This window comes from Cibotium barometz, chromosome 6 (assembly GCF_041138505.1).
Source record: "Cibotium barometz isolate CiBa-2024 chromosome 6, ASM4113850v1, whole genome shotgun sequence".
Lineage (NCBI taxonomy): Eukaryota > Viridiplantae > Streptophyta > Polypodiopsida > Cyatheales > Cibotiaceae > Cibotium > Cibotium barometz.
In genome coordinates, this window is record NC_141051.1 from 29722777 (window position 1) to 29741368 (window position 18592).

Here is an 18592-nt window from a genome sequence, read left to right on the forward strand (position 1 = left end):
CCAATTGACTTCTTGCCAACAGGCAAGTCTACCAAATCCCATGTGTTGTTTTTTGTGGATAGAATCGATCTCGTTTTGCATGGCTTTTATCCAAAGCTCATCTTCATAAGCCTCTTCAAATGAATCTGGCTCATCTGCATCACAAAGTGTACTCATGCAAGCAACATCTACACGTTCTCTTGCATTACGTGAACCAGCCCGTGTCCTGCCTACAAAGGGGAGCCGATAGCTTGCTCTCCTATACGGTACGGAGCAGTCAACGAGGCACAACTCTAACGTCTTCCGTTGTTGTCCGCTCTTGCTCCAACCTCATTTATGGATTGATTTTGAGCATCCAGATATTGTCCATTAGGCAAAGTTGATGGCTGATCTGTTGTGTCATCAATTCCCAACGGGAGAAGTCCTTCGAACATGTTATGTGGACCTGAATGTGGCTGTCCAAAAAATTCAGCCAATGGCTGGTCTGAATTTTCAGCAAACACGTCATCTCTGCTGTCCCAAAATCCTTTGCGTGCAAGGATTAAAGAGACGGTAGTCTTTACTGCCACTCTTGTAATCCACAAATATGCACTTAGTAGCTTTGCATCAAGCTTACCTCGCAATTGCTGAGGTACATGTGCATAAGCAATAAATCCAAAAACTCTGAAGTGATCAACTTTAGGTTTCCTCTCGTGCCAGGCCTCATATGGCGTTATCGTTTCCAATGCTTTGATAGGACATCTATTAAACACGTGTAGCACACATGATTGCCTCCATCCAGAATTTGAGGCAAGCCTTTGCCTTCAACCATGCATCTAGCCATTTCTATCAATGGCATGTTCTTTCTCTCAACAACACCATTTTGCTGAGGAGAATATGGCACCGTGCATTGAGATTATACGATAATTAAGACGTGATTAGTGAGCAATTAACTGATAGCTTAATGTAGGCATGGATAATCAAAAACCAACAAATTCTCATTAGGCCAATGCCTCAATTTATAGAGTTTACATCCAAGCATCCAATCCCACTGATTTCTCCTTGATTCACTCCACCTCTTTTGCTTGATTCTCTCCACCTCTCCCAGAATATCTCCACACCTCCTAAATCTCCTCATGCTACCCTTTTATTCTCTTCCAGTAGATACTTCTTACCTTTTCACAGGTTCTCTCATATTTACAGATTCTCTTTTACAGCCTCTTGCTAAGGGCTTGTTCCCGCACACACCCTATTCACTTCTATATTTCAACACCTCCCCTCTCAAGTGAATACTCTTAGCACACCTGGACCCTATACCAAGTTTCCCTCTTACTTGATAGTCCGCGACCACTGCCTCAAGTCCCTAAACTCATAGTCCTTGACACACTCTCTCTCTCTCTCTCTATGTGTCCAAGGCTACTACAAGTGCCCGTGACCTTGACTAAAGTGCTCACACATACATCTACCACATGGCCTACATCATCGGTGGCTCAGAGGTGGTTTTACTCTATTGGGGCAGGTTACTTGGGTTGTGGGATTTCACTCTCTCTCTCTCTCAGAAAAGATGATCTAACTCCACTTCCTTAGGAGCCTCCATGAAGTTTGCTGATGTCGTTCCTTCTCCACTGGATTTGATGTAGCAGTCTCTTGCCATGTGTCCTGGCTTTCCACAGTTGTGGCAACAAGTGAAGGTCCTTCCTCCTACTCTACCTCTTCCTCGTCCTCGTCCTCGTCCTCGAGAGAATCCTCCTCGGGTGAAGAATGCTTTTTCTTCTCGTGCTGTTGAGTCCAGCCATTTCTTCTCTTTGCCTCTGGTCTCTTGCTCTAGTAGAGCTCCTTCTATCTCGTGTAGCTTCAATTCAGGTACATTCTTTAATGTTGCTACAATGTTTTCATATTCACCTTTGTCCACACTCTTCAGAAGCACTGCTAGTGCCTCTTCATCTTCTACCTTTTTGCCAATAGCTGCTGCCAGTTGTTGCTTAATGCTTTTATATCTGTTCAAGTGTGTGATTAAAGGTTCACTTTCCTTCATTTCCAATTTGTAGAATTGCATTAACAGATTTATCTTTGAATTTTTAGCTTGTGTGCCAAATAATTTCTTGAGTTCATCCCATGCATCTTTTGCCCATTATATCCCTGTGATGTGATGAATGATTTCGTCATTTAAACTGAGTGCGATAAGTCCTGATGCTTTCTCATTCCTACTCTTCCACTCATTTTTCCCTCTCACCTCTGGGCATTCATCTCTTCCCTCAACTAGCCCCCACAGATTTTTCTTCATGAGCAGATACATGGTTTTTGTCTGCCATGTGTAAAACTGCTCCCTCCTAGGAGAGATTTATACTTTCCTTCTATGGTAGGGATTGTTGGACACAGGATGATTTGCAAAGGAGGCCTAATTCCTTAGCCGCATAGAGAAAACGTGGCCAATTCATGAGAGAATGGGATCATGGCATTTTTTCCACTCGATCTCATATGGGGTCTTGATGGCAGCACAAGGCACCCGATTGGTTGAGATTTCCCCCTTGCTTGGTTTGAAATCTCCCTTTTTGTAAAAAAAATTCATACTTAATAGAAGTCTCTTTTTCGGGAAAAAAAGAGATTGGGTCTGCCTCTCGGTATAATGTCTCACTAATGCATCCCTATGATGTCTGATCTCCAGTAAGTACATGCCTACGCATCTCTTATCATCAAAATGCATCACCTAAGTGAGTGGACCAAACCCCTTGCAGAAGAGGGAGTGGAATCTCTACCATATCTCATAGCAGGCCGGGCTGTAGTGTGCTTCATCTTCCACCTTCAGCCTCTCCTGTGGTGCATATCCGATCCTTGTGTGGGGTATACCACTCTCGACTCTAAGGCCGTGAGTTCACCAATCTGCATACGCATGGCATGTGACATATGGATCTGTATGTATCTTGGAATCACAATGAAACCATCCTCAGAGACTCAAAAAAAGTGGTCCCTGTAAAACAAGGTTTTTGTGCCAAGCTCGGAGGAAGGAGACACCCATGTCGGATGTATGTAAAGTTGCAGTAGATCCAACTGAGGATTTGGTTGATCTTCTGTCGTGAGAGGTAGAGTGGAGAGTGAAAAGGGGGGAGATGGTCAATCTGGGGGCCATGTGCATCAAACCTGTCGACTACATATGATACTTCCAAGAAGGTCATTACAGATTTCTTCAGTCGTCATGCATCCTCCACATCAAAGCCAACCGCCCGCACCAGCGGTCCGGTCCTCCGCCCGGGTTCTTGAGTGATGGAGCTCGATCTATTTTGAGGGCTTCCATCATAGAGGCCAGATATTATCTCGGCCATCAGATCCATATTGGCTGAGGAGGACATCCTTATTAGTTGAGCATGGCTTAGTTTCTCCTGTACACGGTCACATGCTGACATCACATCTGTATACACTAACGATAGTCGTTTTTCTTTTCTCTTATTTACTTTTTCCATGGCTCAGTATATCCATGGTATCATTGTACCACTTATGGTCTCACAGACCCTTGAGGTCTACTGTAGACATAATATTACTTTCTTTCTTTTTTTCTCTATCTATCTATGTATGTATACACACACACACACTTTCTTTCTTTCTTTCTTTCTCTCTCTCTTTCTATCTATGTATGTATACACACACACACACACACACACACACACAACCCCCCAAAAAAAACCTACTGTTGGATGCTAACCTCATATACAATGCGTTGGTCTTTGGTGAAGACTCCGTTGACCTGAAAGGCAAGCACCAAAACTTTTAACTCCATTTCAAAATCATTAAACCAAGCTTGTTTTATACCCAATGGTCCTCATGTTCATAAAACCTTCAACCCATGATAGACAAAGCTTGTTTTATGGCACAAGAAACTTGGTGGAAAGTACACAGATCGCATTATTAGAGTCTAAGTCGAATATCTTTATCTCGAGATAAATAGTTTTTTTCGCACCTTCAAAATCCCTATCCTTCATATCATTCAGCTACATGGACCCTTCGAGAGACATTCTAATCATATATAATAAATCTAGATAAAAACATTAACAATTGTATTAAAAACGGATTACATATCCCTGCACAACAAAAGCATAGTACCGGAAATGAGCACGTTATGTCAGAATCATAGAAATGATATTCAGCTCCCATGTCCAATAGTGCCATATCACCATCCTCAATTGTCTGTAACATAGCCATTAATTACTTGATTTGTTCAACACAAAATCCCTCAGAGAAAGAGAAACCCAAGGCATTAAAAATTTTACTTAAACATGTGATGCAAAAAACAGCATAAACATGTCTCTTTACTCAAAGCCCCGGAAACACAGCCTGTGGGAGTACTGACAAGATGAGGCCTAAAAAACTAAAGATTTGAACTCCTTGGGTAATGTCCTTTATTGTTTCTCTTGTTTAAACTTCAAAAAATCTAAAAATTAAAAATGGCATGTCCTTTAAATGAAGCTTTGTGTTTCCTAGTTATACTTTTTTCACCACAAATTCATGTAGGCAAAGGGAAGCTTTGACGTGCTAAGGTAAAAAACTGCATGCACAAGAGGACATCAAGCGGACAACACTTGACACAAATGATTTCCAGCCGTGGAGACATTAACATAAATAATGCATCACTACCAACATGACTCAAATATGCAATGTAATAACAAAAAGGATGTGAGAAGGTTCAAGTATGATCCTCTTCATCTCCTACATATGTCTCGAGATTATTTCTCCTTCTCTGCCACATCCTTCGGCAAAAGAACCAGCCACCGCCTCACCTGAGAGCAGCAAGAAGCAGCGGCAACCCCAGGAGTTTGATTGGCAATCTGATGACATCAACATACGAGACCTATACGCTGAGCCCACTCCCAGACTACCGTACATGATGCAGGCAGCACAGTTATGAGCCATTATTTCAAGGTGCACCAATGCTTGTTATTTAAGGAGACCTTTGTCAACATTAAGCTATCTTCAAACAATGGAAATCTTGCAAATTTAACCTAACCCATGTGCCATGTGCATCCTACAGCATCAAATGTTTATAAGACCTCCTAACCCTCAACAAATGTGATTCTTGATATGCATGCTTAGGAAATCAGCAGGTTGTCCTAGAAATTTTCTTGCATGGAAACTTTTAGTGAACTTGGAAACAGCTTATGATTATGAAACCTCGTGTTGATATGATAATGCCACCTTTTTTTTCCCCAATCATACATCCTTCAGAAGTTACATGGTTGCCCACCGGAAGGTGGTGAGAAGAACCCGCCATAAGGCGGTGGGTGCCTCTGAGGAGCCCAAGCCTAGTTGGGACTCAAACCCAGACCCCATCCTGAACGAGTGCACCAAACCACTAGGCCACACCTCCATCGGTGATGATGCAGCTTATTTGCCTCATATAAGCACTACAAAACCAAAACACACCTTTTGCAATACCTATGGTTTACATATTGCAAAATCCAAACTCTACTACATGACTTGACCAAACATATCTTATATTGTTGCTTCTCTGTAATGCATTTCACTCTTCCGCTCATACATTCCTTGTAATTTAATAACCTGATATGAAGGATTTGATCCAACCTAACTGGCTCATTGTTGAACAGACAGTTGTGACAAAAACAGTCTTCCAGGTTTGATTCAAACTTGAAAGAAAAAGGTGAGAAAGGCAAAGACCAGTGACACAAACCATAGTACAAAAGATAAAAGATAAGGCAAAATATAACATTGTACCCGGTCATTTGGTGCTGCTGCATGTCCATAATGCAGTGTGGCGCTGCAAAATAAAAATACTTTTGAACAATAAGTAAATAAATAAAAGATTCCAAACTGCTTATAAGAAGTCTGTATGAATAAAAAAGTTGTCTAAAATCTAAAAAACCTTTGGAATATGCAAGACAAAAAGAAAAAAACCGAATAAATTAGCAGGGTCTGAAAACTTGACCAAGCCGAGCCTCATACTTTGAGTTTGATTGCTTGAAAATGTGAACATAGTGGAGTCGTCTTTATTATAGAAGTTTTTGAGGTGCAACAAGGCCATGACAAGGTAGCATAGAAAGGATCAAGGCTTGAGCAAACTTGGGATTGAGTGACAGTCATAGTTTCCACGAGTTTCGGAAACGGGGGTGCGGAGCACGGCGGGAAACGGAGTTTCGGAGTTTCGGCCTTCGGGAAGAAACGGGGAAACGGAGTTTCGGTTTTAGGGTTTAATACATACATATATAATTAATAAAAACATTACAAAAGCTTGAAAAATACATCTTTGCTCAAGTTCAATCTCAAAGACTCAAATGATAGATCAGAATGGCGGAAATAAGCGCGCAGAATGGCGGCGAAAAACAGCACGTGGGTTTCTGAACCCAGGAAAAACAGGGACTTGGAAACGCCGTTTCTGGAAACAGAAACGTTTCCGAAACGTGGAAACGTTTCGGTGGGCCAGAAACGGCATTTCTGGAAACTATGGTGACAGTGTCCCATGAGCACTGAACACAATTTCAATATACTCTTGGAGTGTTCAAATGTATATCCAGAAGTTACCATTGTGTAAGTTGGGTTGTGGTTAGAGATGGCAGGCGCCCTCGGACCCCCGTACCTACCCCCCCCCGCCCCCCAGCGGAGCATCCCAACCCTTATGCAGCTCTTGCCTCCCTCACAGAATGTTGATCCTTCTTTGGAGGATAAGCCTTTGGATCCCTTGCAGGAGGATGTTGCGTTAACGTTACAGGATGATCAGACCCTCGAGGATGATGTTGCGCAGTTGCACTGTCATGGTACCTCTCCAGTTTTGAGGACCACCCAAGGCTTTTCCCAAACTAGGTATGAGAGGTAAGGTTTTCATCGTCAAATTTTCCCTCCCTTACCTATGCGAGACGTACCTCCGTCTCTAAAGGGGGTCCTTCGTCGACCACGAGATCTGGTCGTTCCTACTCTAAGTCCTTATGAGGATTGTTTCATGGAACATTCAACGTCTTGGAGGTTTTTTTCCACGTCAGTGGAAAGTAATTGTCAAAACTCAGCTTCATAGTGCAGTTACAAGTTGACCTATGGATGTATCGCTCTTGCAAGAGCATAAACCGGATGCTGGCCAATGTTGAAGATCAGGCAAGCTTCTATGAGGACAAACCTTTTGGTCACCAGCTATTGGTACCAAAGGTCGTGTTTGTATTTCTGTTTCAGCCTTGGTCTTGCCTTGCATCATTGGACACAGTGTCATTTTGCCTGCAAGAGCACAGTGGATCCTCTTCTTATGCAAGGTGTTACACGCATTGGTATTCTTAACCTCTATGATCCTAACCATAGAGGTGAGAGGATTGTCTTTTGGAAATCTCTCACTATGTTGATGCCTCATGCTGACCATTGGATTATTGGTGGGAATTTTAACATGGTTGAGATACCAATGGATAAAAGAGGTGGACATGAGGACTTGGTGTATCCTCTTGAGAGAGTGTCTTGGGAGAGGTTTATACTCTCCATTCATGGCAAAGATTGTTGGCATGAGGATAACATTACGAGGAGACCATCCACTCTTGTTTATCAATGGTCTAACAAAAGAAGGGATGCAGGATGCATTTATGCACGTTTAGACCGATTTTAAGTGGATGATTGGGTGCTTGACAGAGGGGGGCATACTTTTATTGTTGCATGCACCTCTAAATCGAATCATTGCCAGTGGTTTTATGCATTAGAGATCCGAGTCACCATGGATCAGCACCCCATGTACGCATCCCTAACATTTGCTCTCAGATGCAGATGCAGAGCTATCACGTCGCATGCTTGATATTTCGAGATCTCGTGATTTCTCGCAGGCCTCACAAAGCCTGGCCTCTGCCTCTGTGATATTAGTGACTTTTATCACACATGTGCCCTTTCTAAGAGGCAAGAGGCCTTGGATTTAGAAAGGGCTATTAGACGTAGACTGGCTGCCTTCCAGAAAGAGCACGAGAAACATCCTCATGCTCAATGGGTTGCAGATTCTTTATGTACTATTAGGGCAGAGCTTCATCATCACACTCTTGGGCAGCATGCGGAGTACCGTTACCATGCCCAGGAATCCTTTTGGACCCAGATGGGTGACAAATGCAACAAACATTTCATTACTACTCACGGCCCATCTCACGCTAGAGATTGTGTCAGGCAGTTGCAGGATTCACATGGCACTCTTCATTCAGATCCTCTTATGGTTAGACAGATTTCCCCTAGTTTGTATCGTCAGCTTCTTAGTGCTGAGCCTCACTCTGACTTGAGACATAGGGCACAGAGGAAGGTTTGGAATGCATTGCCACATTTGATCACTGAGGAGATGTGTGCCCTTCTCGATGCCCCTTTTTCTATGTGGGAGTTCAATCGTGCTCTTCATGCCTTACCTCATGGTAAGTGTCCAGGGGAGGATGGCCTCTCCCCTGTTTTTTTCATTACTTTTTGGGATAAGATTAGGGTTGAGATCACATTGGCTCTCCAAGAGATGTGGGACACAGGTTCTATGCCTTCTTCTCTCACTGAGGGGCTTATCTTCCTTATCCTTAAGAGTGGGGATAAAACATTAATTGGTCAGTGGCGAGCTATTACCTTACTTGGGACTGCATATAAGATTCTTGCTAAGGCAGTGAGCATTAGATTGCAGCCAATTTTGCACGATGTCATTCATAATACTGAGAATGGATTCTTACACGGAAGGAGCATCTTTGATAACATTTTTGTAGGCATATGCTCACTTATAGTAGTGCTACGTATGAACAGGGCTTAACCAAGGGCACTTTTTCCCATGTGGTTTTTCCCCTTGGATATCAAGTGTGAAAGGACACTCTATCCATATAACTTTTGTACTTGTATATTATATGGATGTGACTCACATGCAAGGGTTGACTTGCATTTGTGATCACCACACATTGTCTTGCTCTCTCTCTTTGTGTGAGCTTCTTGTTTCTGCAACTAACCCTAATCTGCGAGAAACCCTGTTGTGTGTGACTGAGTGAGTCCCAACATTTGGTATCAAAGCTTGTTGTTCCAACTCCGGCTCTCTGTCCGTCGGCCGCCCAGCAGTCTCCATTTGGCCCTCTGCCTCCGTCCACGACTGCTACTTCCGGCGACCTCTCCACTGCACGCGTGCCTCCTATGCGACGCCCATCCGGCCCTGTTCAGCCCATTTCTGCCTCCGCCTCGGGAAGCACTAGTGCCAGGTAAACCGCCGCCGCCCAGCCCGTCGGCAGTGCTCTTTCCACACCGGCGGGTGCAGGCGGGTAGAGCTCCACCACATCTATGCCTTACGTGGCATCCAACGGAAATCGCCATTCTTTTGGTCCCCTATTTCCGACAGCTCATCGCCGTTGCCATCCAACTTTGTTGCTGTCGGCCCTTCCATCTATCGGCACTTCACGTTGGCTCTGATCCGGCTCTGCTGGTCGCCCTCGCCGACGACCTCCACATTGCAGCTCGCCGACACCAGTGTTGCCGTCTTCATGCCCTACAGGCACCTATCCACGGCACCTCGGAGTGTCCCTCCACGTCTACAAGCCCATGCCCAAGGCGCCTTGTCAACACGGTGCCCCCATGTGTACCTGCCTACCTCCTGTGTACCGGCTGTGCAGTAAAGAGATTTGCTTTTACAAATATCAGACATTTGCAGGTACACAAATTTGGGAATTTGGCAAGATTTCCCTTTGCTTGGAAAATTAAAGACTATGTCAGGAACCACCATCAGCAAATTTCTCAAATTGATGAGAATTGCCAAAATTGAACATTTTGCTTTGATTGGAATTTGGGAGGTTTTTCAAATTGAGGTCAAAATCAATAAATTGAGCCTCTTTCAGTTCCAAAAATTTGGGGCTTTTGTGAAAATTGGGCAATTGACTGCATATTGAAGCAATTGCAGTGCATAAACATTGGGGCTTTTCAGTTTGGAGCATGTAACAGCGGCTTACAGCAATGATTTGTCACATATGTATACACATTGAGTGTACTTGGACAATTTGGTGCAAGTTTATACTTGCTTGAAGTTGCAGGCAGAAGTTTGCACAGGACATTTGGTTGCCTGGAAGTGCACATTAGTGCTTCGTTTGCTTGCACATTGGTTGCCTGGCAGTGCACATTGGTATTTTGTTTACGTGGCTCAAAATGCAAGAGATGTATTTGGTATGCTCACCCAGGAGGACAAGTTGGATGGATCAAGCTACTCCCTATGGAGTTTCTTGATCCGTACTTTGCTGGTAGCCAAAGGGCTTTGGGGCATCGTGTGTGGTGACGACACACGCCCACTTACCATACAACTAGCAACGACTCAAAGGGGAGGTGCTCAAAGAGCTTCTGAAGTAGAACCTACTCCCACACAAGCAAAAGAGATGGGACTCCAAGGATGCAGAGACCATGTCCTTGATAGCCCTTTGAGCGAAAAGGTCTATTATTCCACACATTCGGTCCTGCAAGACACATGGGACACATTGGAAGCAATGTATCAAGTACGTAACGAGGCAAGAGTTGCCTACTTGAAGAGGCAATTGGGATCTTCTTTCTATGGATGAGGGTGACTCCATGTCGGATCATCTCACCAAAGTGAAAGATTTGCAGGAACAATTGCTCAACATTGATGAGGTTATCCGAGACAAACAACTGGTCGCCAACACTCTTAATTCTTTACCACCTTCCTATTTGGGCTTTCACACCTCTCTCAACCTCTCTATGAGATGAGGTGCTAATCCCGTCACTCTTAAAGAGCTGGTGGGTTTACTCTTGCAAGAAGAGCAAACAAGAGCAAACCTATCTAGCAACTGTGGTGGAGACAAGGCATTTACAGCCAAGGATGAGGGTAAAGCAAAGAGCTTTAAGCATGGGGGACACCAGTCTAGTAAGGCTGGTCATGGATAGCCCTCTTTTGGTGGTGAAAAGTCTAACAAAGGCTAAAAAGAAGTGCAAATGTCACTACTGCCATAAGCTTGGCCACTACATCAATGAATGTAGACAGCGGATTGCAAAAGAGGAGAAGAAAGATGTAGGCAATGCAGTAGCAGACTCTTCTAATGACAAAGCAGAGCAATCGGCTAATGTAATTCAAGAAGAGTACACTTTTTTTGTCACATGCACTAGTGACACACCAAGTGCTTCAGACAATGATGTCTTCGATTGCATCTGACAAACAGGATATATCATGGTATTTTCGTAGTGGTGCTTCGAGCCACATCACTTCATGCAAAGATGTATTTCGGCACTTGGTTTATGCTTCAAATGGCCGCACTTTATCATGTGCAGATCATACCACTTATTCAATAAAGGGAATTGGCAATGTCATACTTGTTGCAGCCAATGTGCAAATATATGTATGACAAAAGTGTTGTATGTTCTAGGGATAAAGAAAAATCTGCTCTCCGTCTCAGCCATAAACGACCAAGGTTTAAAGGTTGAATTTGAAGATGGGAAGTGTTTGGTGAAAGACCCATCAAAGGGTTATGAAGCTGGCTGTTCCACGTGTTCTGCATGAGGATTTTATTGTGTAGGGGCTGGCTGATCTGAATGCCCCCTAATTGCAATGGGTAATAGCCCATCAAACATGTCTTGTATGCTTGTATCATTACTTTTATACAAGCTGTACATGGGCTGAACTGAATTTTCAGGAAATACCACATCTCTACTGACAAAAATCCGGCGTGTTGCTAGATTGTAAAGACCGTATCCTTTGCTCTCATTGTTGTAGCCCACAAAAATTCATTTTATTGATTTATCATCTAGCTTTGTTCTGAGTTGATCTGGCACATGTGCATGTGTCAAACACCCGAATGTGCGCATATAATCCACTTTTGGCTATACCAAACCTAAAATGGTGTTATGGTCTTCAAAGCTTTCGTTGGACATCTACATGAGTTGCACACATTATAGCTTCCATCCAAAAGTTGTAAACCCAAGCAAACCTAGAGTAGTCATCAATGAATGTGACAAAATAAAGATGCCCCCTTCTATGGAAGAAGTTGAAGATCTTGTCAAGGAAGAGCAAATAGCCATAGACACAGCCAAGTCGGTGCCAGGATGGTTGCTGAAAACTTTGCAAGGTAGCAAACTTGCAGCTCCACTGACATGTAGAACAAGGGCTAGTTCCAGCCGTGCATTGAATATGCATCATGGGAAGTTTGCATTAGCCATGGGTGGTCCCTTTGATTCAAAAGAGCCTTCTTCTTATGAAGAAGCACAAGAGAATGAGCACTAGGTGCAAGCCATGCAAGATGAAATCTCTTCTATCATGAAGACAATACTTGGGATCTTGCGGACTTGCCGAAAGGCAAGAATGTCATTGGAACAAAGTGCGTGTACAAAGTCAAAAAGAGTCTGATGGTACTGTTGACAAGTACAAAGCAAGACTTGTGGCTAAAGACTATTCTTAGAAAAAGGGAATAGATTATGAGGAGACTTTTGCTCCTACTTCAAGAATGACTACAATCCGATCAGTGATTGCATTGGCTGCACATAAAGGATGGAAAGTGCATCAATTGGACATCAAAACTGTATTCTTAAATGGGGATTTACAAGAGGAAGTATATGTAAATCAGCCCATTGGTTTTGTAGTTCCCGGTGAGCAACATAAAGTATGCAGGTTACAAAAAGCATTGTATGGGTTAAAGCAAGCTCCAAGAGCTTGGTATGATAAAATACATGCCCACCTAACCAGCCAGGGTTATGCGAATAGTCTAGTCGAAAGCATATTGTATGTGAAGAAAACTGGTGCCGATACTCTCATAGTTATCTTGTATGTAGATGACATGCTCATAACAAGGACTAGAAAAGAACAAATTTCAGATTTCAAGGCTAATTTGAAAGCTAAATTTGATATGTCAGATTTGGGGCCTTTACACTACTATCTTGGCATATAGTTTATGCATAGAGATGATGGCATTGTTATGCAGCAAACTAAGTACATAAAAAGTTTCCTAAAAAGGTTTCACATGGAAGAATGTAAGCCAATTTCTACTCCAGCAGAACCAAGCGTATGGCTTACTATGCATGACATTGGTGAGCCTTTTGAGGCCGGCATTTACAACCAGGTAGTGGGATGCCTCATTTACTTGTGTAACACAAGGCCTGACATATCTTTTGGGGTGTCTTTGTTGAGCAACAGCCCAGGCACAAAGCATTGGCAAGCAGTCAAATGCATTTCCCGTTATCTTCAGGATACTCTGGATCTTGGTTTGTTCTATCCCAGGGGGGGCAGCTTGCAACTTTATGCATCCAGTGATTCAGATTAGGCTGTTGATTATGATACCAGGCAATCCACCAGTGGGAATTGTTTTTTTCTTGGCAATTCATGCATATCTTGATTGAACAAAAAGCGACCCATTGTTGCCACGTCTACTTGCGAGGATGAGTACAGGACAGTCTTCATAGCTACAACAGATTATGTATATATATATATACCTAGATGAATCCAGGAACATGTCCAAATTCACCTTTTAGGAACGTGCATGTTATATACTCATGGTAGTCAACCCACAAGACTATATAACTGTCAACTCCATTATGCATATAGTATGGACTAGATACTACAACATCCCCACTAACGTCATCAGTGCCCAATAGTGGGTGTAGAACTCTGTATCAAGATATGCTCTCTCTCTCACACACACACACATAAGAGCATATATTCACACAAAGGCCTTCGTACTGAGTTTCTATCAAACCTCCGAAGATGCAGAGCAGACTCAGCCATAATGAAGCCTAGCACTACAGGAAGTAGCAAATAGAAAGAATTAGTTCAGTAAATAAGTAGTTCATAGGACAAATGCACCGCTAAAGATAGAAAAAATTAGCACAATATCAACTGGCCGCAACTCGGACGAAAACTTCACAATGTGAAATCTGCATGTCCACTAAAACAGCTTAATTATATACATAGCTAAATCCAGGAACATGCCCAAGGAACGTGCATGTTATATACTCATGGTAGTCAATCCACAAGACTATATAACTATCAACTCCATTACCTAGATTATGTATGGTTGAGGAGATTATTGTCTGATCTTCGTGAGTGTCAACAGACATCCACCACCATTCTCACTACTAGCCAGAGTGCTATGGCCGTGGCACAAAATCCCGTATTTCATGCACGTACCAAGCACATTGAGATTCATTATCACTATGTCAGAGAGAGCTTACATGCAGGGAAGATCAGTGTCACCATTTGGCCACCCAATCGGTCCACTCGTGCTTTCTCATCATGTATGTACATTGGACTGGTGTCCATGGCAGTTGTATATGCCGGGGATTGATGCCACTCATGAGATACTGTGTAGTTGGCTTTCCGTTGGGACTTGTGCCTCTGTGTACATGCCCAGAAATGCCTGGGGGATTGGTGTTCCATTGGGTCTGGTACCTTATGTACTTGCCTGGAGCACGTCTACTTCGGTATAGTCTCATGAATGAGGATTGTCCATACTAATGTTGCATTGCATAGCATCTCTATGTGCTTGCTTGCAATTGAAATTGCATGTTGTTTTCATGCTTGCTTGACCAGTGTGTAGTTCCGGGTAAGGGAACGCCCGCCTACGAACCGTGCGTGTGACACTGTCTACTGACATGTTTATGTGGCATGTGACACTGTCTACTGACATGCTTATGTGGCATGTGACAGGTGGTAAGTATGGGTCATAAACCTAGCCTTAGGAGTTAGCACTAATTTATAAGTGAGTGTGTACACACTTCATTAAGTTTTGGGCGACCAAAACTCACTTATAAATTATGACCAGCCCGGTGTTCACACACACTGATGTCCCGAGGTGGACAAAACCCAATGTCCACTGCCCAGACCTTATCCCCTTTGTACAAAGGGAGTAACCAACCATGTGTCCACTCTAGCTGCTCCACAAAGCAACTGCCTACCACCTACACTGGACAACTCACCACCTCACTCCTCCTCTCTCTAGGGATTGGCGCCTCGTTCATGACGGCATTTGGGCTGTATTTTTTGCACTCTCTCCTCACCAACGCCATATCCAAGCTTGCTAAGTTGTTTTTCAAGCTTCCAAGAGTGTTTCCGGGTGCTAATCACTCTCCTACATACTCCCAATGACTGAAATTCAGAAAAACAGCTCTCTTTATTGCAGTAATTTCTGGTCTTTTTGCTGAAAACCCTAATTTCAGCTCTCCTTTCTCAAGTTGAACCATAGGGGAAGCTTTCCCAAGGTTCCCTTCATCCTCTTGAAGACTTTTGTCGCAAAGAAAGGCGACAAATCCAAGATCTCAACACTCCAAGGACTTCAATCGCGAAGACTTCCGCTGTCATCGACTCTACTTGCTATTGGTAAGCTTTTATGCTTAAATATGGGAGCAAGTAGCAGGAGGGAGGAACTAGATTACAAGATCACATACCCTGTGTAGTGTTCTCTTGTCCTACGTGCTCTCTTGCAGATTGTTGCTACCATGTGTTGATGGAACAATAGAGAGCAGATGGTAGGGAACATGGGCACTTGAGAGGGTAGTGTGGGTTGGAAGTCTACATCGACAACCACTTTGCAATACAGTATTCATATGCATTGGTATGGAAATCTGGTCAAAAATGCCCATGACACTTTGTACTACTTGATTCTTCCAAGATCAATATACTTTATTTGAGGGAGGGGCCGGCTGTTCCGGCTCATTGTGTGTCTCTTGTCAATTCGACAAATTACTTCTTGTATTAAGCATGTGCTAATCAAATCTTAGTGTATTTAAGTGTATTGATTAGCATTGTGTTCAACCAAGTCACATTGGTATTAGAGCATACGGTTCTCTTTCACTTCTATCGTGAGAGAGGGTCATCGTGAACACTAGCTATCTCTACACTTAGATCATTATGGATAGCCATACAATGAATGTTGGAGATGCTAACACAAGAGACAGGGACAACGAAATGCATGCCTCCAATGCTTTACAGGATGAGCAAACGCATGTGGTGCACAATAGGAAACATAAATCTGTGGGACAGCCATCCCCCGTGGCAAATAGAAGTTGCAGGAAGAAGAGTCCATAGTCTTGAGGGCTAAACTTACTCATATGGAGGCTCTTCTCCATGCACAACAAGAAGAATTGAATCTTTACCACCGCAAGGATCCATTGGTACATGACCGTTTGAAAGCCAAGAAAGCTGAATCTTATATGGATCATGCAATGGCAATGATTGCTCAAGAGTTGCACATGCAACCGAGGGATGCAGCACGAGCATACTTAGGCTCATACCGAGGATGGCTATGCAGAAAAGGCAACCATCCCAATTGTCTTGGAATCCCCACAAGTATCCGAACAAGAACTTATGTCTAAGAGGATGAATCTCCATGCTATGGGAGAGAAACAATCAGTGACTTCACGCCATGCAGGAATACCTTATGTAGCCCATGAAGGATACAATCTTTATGGTAGTGGTCAAAATGTATGTCAAATGCCATTGCCGGCTGAAAATGTGTATGCACAACACATGCAACATGGGCTGCAATTTTCTGTTAGTGCAGGTATTCCGCATATCTCTCATGCCACTCATGCCTTCGAGTGTTCTTGTGAGGGAGAAGCTATGGCTGAAAATGTACCAATGCATGTTGAGAGTCCAGCCATGCCTCATGCTTACAGGGCACATGTATCTATGCCTTAAGCATCACCTTTTGCTCCTAAAATGAGTCACAGGGATTGTCCCAATGGACAAACATGCGGAAAAACATGTTGAGATGCAGGCACATGCATCAAAGTCTCGTGACTTCAAAGCCGGAGATAAATTTGTGAAGTTTGACACATATCATGGGGAATATGATGCATCAAAGGCACTTGCTTTTATTGCCCAGTTTGATATCGCTTTCAGTGATGAGGATTTCATTCAGAAATCCATGATCCGGCATGTAAGCCTGTTTATGAAAGGCACTGCTGCCCATTGGTGGCTCATAGAGAAGCTCTCACCGAATCCTGTTAGATCATGGGAAGAGTTCAAGGAGAGGTTCTATGCTCAATTCTTGTCTCCCAATGCATTGAATGAGATAATAATGAAGTGGGATTGGGTGAAGCAAAATGAGAGAGAATCAGTGAATGCATATGTACAAAAGTTTTGGAAAGTGCTTTTGGAGGTGTCTCCATTTATGCATGTCACCAAGGCGAAAAGGAAGAGAAGGTTTTAATCGGGATTACAACCCATGTACAAAGCGGGACTACAAATGTATCGTGGTCACACCTTACACCAACTAATCGTAGCCACTACTGCCACCAAGCAATTGGAACTCAAATTGAGTCGATCCAATAAGGCTAAACCCTCATTTCAAGGCAAAGAGAGGGCTATCCAAAACCTTCAAAATAATGGACAGCCACCTAAAAAGGACCAAAACCAAGATAAAAAAGATCCAAAGGGTAAAAATAACACTACCAAGAAGCGTCGCTTCAAAGTAAGAGACTATGGTCTCACTCCAGCGCAGAAAAAGCGGGGAAATGCTTTATTTGTGGTAGCACCGAGCATATTGCAAAGGCATGCCCAAACAAGAAGAAGCGTGATAATGCAAATGCATCAAAGCCTAATGTGCATATGGTTCCAGATGTGCAGGGCAACACTTCACATGATAGCAAAGACAGGGTTGTATGTAAAGCTTGGGGACAGCTTGCTTTGTTCATATTTGATGATTGTGCAACTGAGAACTTCATATCTACAGAGATGATAGCTGCTTTGGGTATTGAGGTGGAGGACAGGGTCCTCAAATTGAAGCAGAGGTTGCCTTTGTTGGAAGAGAAGTGCAGGTTATGCCTATTATTGGCAAGTTGCGCATACACATTCAAGGCTATGTGGATCATGAGATATTTCTTGTGGCACCTTTGAATGGTTGTGATGTATTGCTTGGAAAGCCTTGGCATACACGTATTGATCCATGCAAGGCTTACAAGACCAACAAGATCACCTTCATGCATAAAGGTCGAGAGCATGTAATTGATGCAGGTGAAAAGGGTGATACCATTCCCCTTATATCTGATGTACAAATTAAGAAAGTAATGAAAAAGAGTGTTTTTGCGTACTTGATTTTTGTACGGGATCATGTTGAGAAAAATAATATACATGTAAACACTCTTAGTAATGATACACTGAAATTCTTGCAAGAATACAATGATTGTTTTGCTGATGAGTTACCAAATGAGTTGCCACCCGTACGACCAGAAGATCATTGCATTGATCTTGTGCCGGGTAGCTCACCACCTAATAGGCCAGCCTATCATGTAAGTGCATCCCAAAAATGTTGTAATTAAGTGCTCACTAGGAGTACTTTTACTAAATGCTCACTAGGAGTTTTTTTTTAGTCTTGGTCATCTCAGTGTATGCCATGTGGCACTCACGGATTTATCCCATATGCACTCATGCTCAGCTCTTGTACTTTCCCCCTATATATTCAAGGGGTCACATCAATGGAAGTATCTCAGCGTGTTTTTGTCTTCTCTGATTTCAGTTTTCAGCTTTAGTCTAATTTCTGCTCGCCATGTTTCTAACATGGTATCAGAGCAGGTCTCCACCTAGCTCCCATTTCAGCCCTAGCTCATCTTCATCTTCTTCTCTGTAGCCCTCAGGCATTTCTTCAAGCATCAACAATTTATCTTCAGCAAGGCAGTGTTTTTCTCATGCAGTTCGTCATACCTTCTTAGCCTATCTTCGCCATGCACCCCATCTTCGACACGCTGCAGTTTC

General features: G+C 43.2%; 1 protein-coding gene across 6 annotated transcripts in view; it reads right to left on the bottom strand.

Moving 5' to 3' along the window:
- The window catches only part of LOC147637617 (Metallopeptidase M24 family protein), a 212691-nt gene that overhangs the window by 59739 nt on the left and 134360 nt on the right, over positions 1–18592 (bottom strand). For 5 of the 6 annotated variants that reach the window (XM_086799443.1, XM_086799444.1, XM_086799442.1 and 2 more), the window contains 3 exons: positions 5680–5722; positions 4054–4137; positions 3656–3697 (listed from right to left, as the gene is read on the bottom strand). In XM_086799443.1, the coding sequence (XP_086655569.1) occupies positions 3656–3697; positions 4054–4137; positions 5680–5722 (169 nt within the window). The remainder of the gene's footprint in view (positions 1–3655; positions 3698–4053; positions 4138–5679; positions 5723–18592) is intronic. The other variant, XM_086799445.1, reaches the window with a different exon arrangement.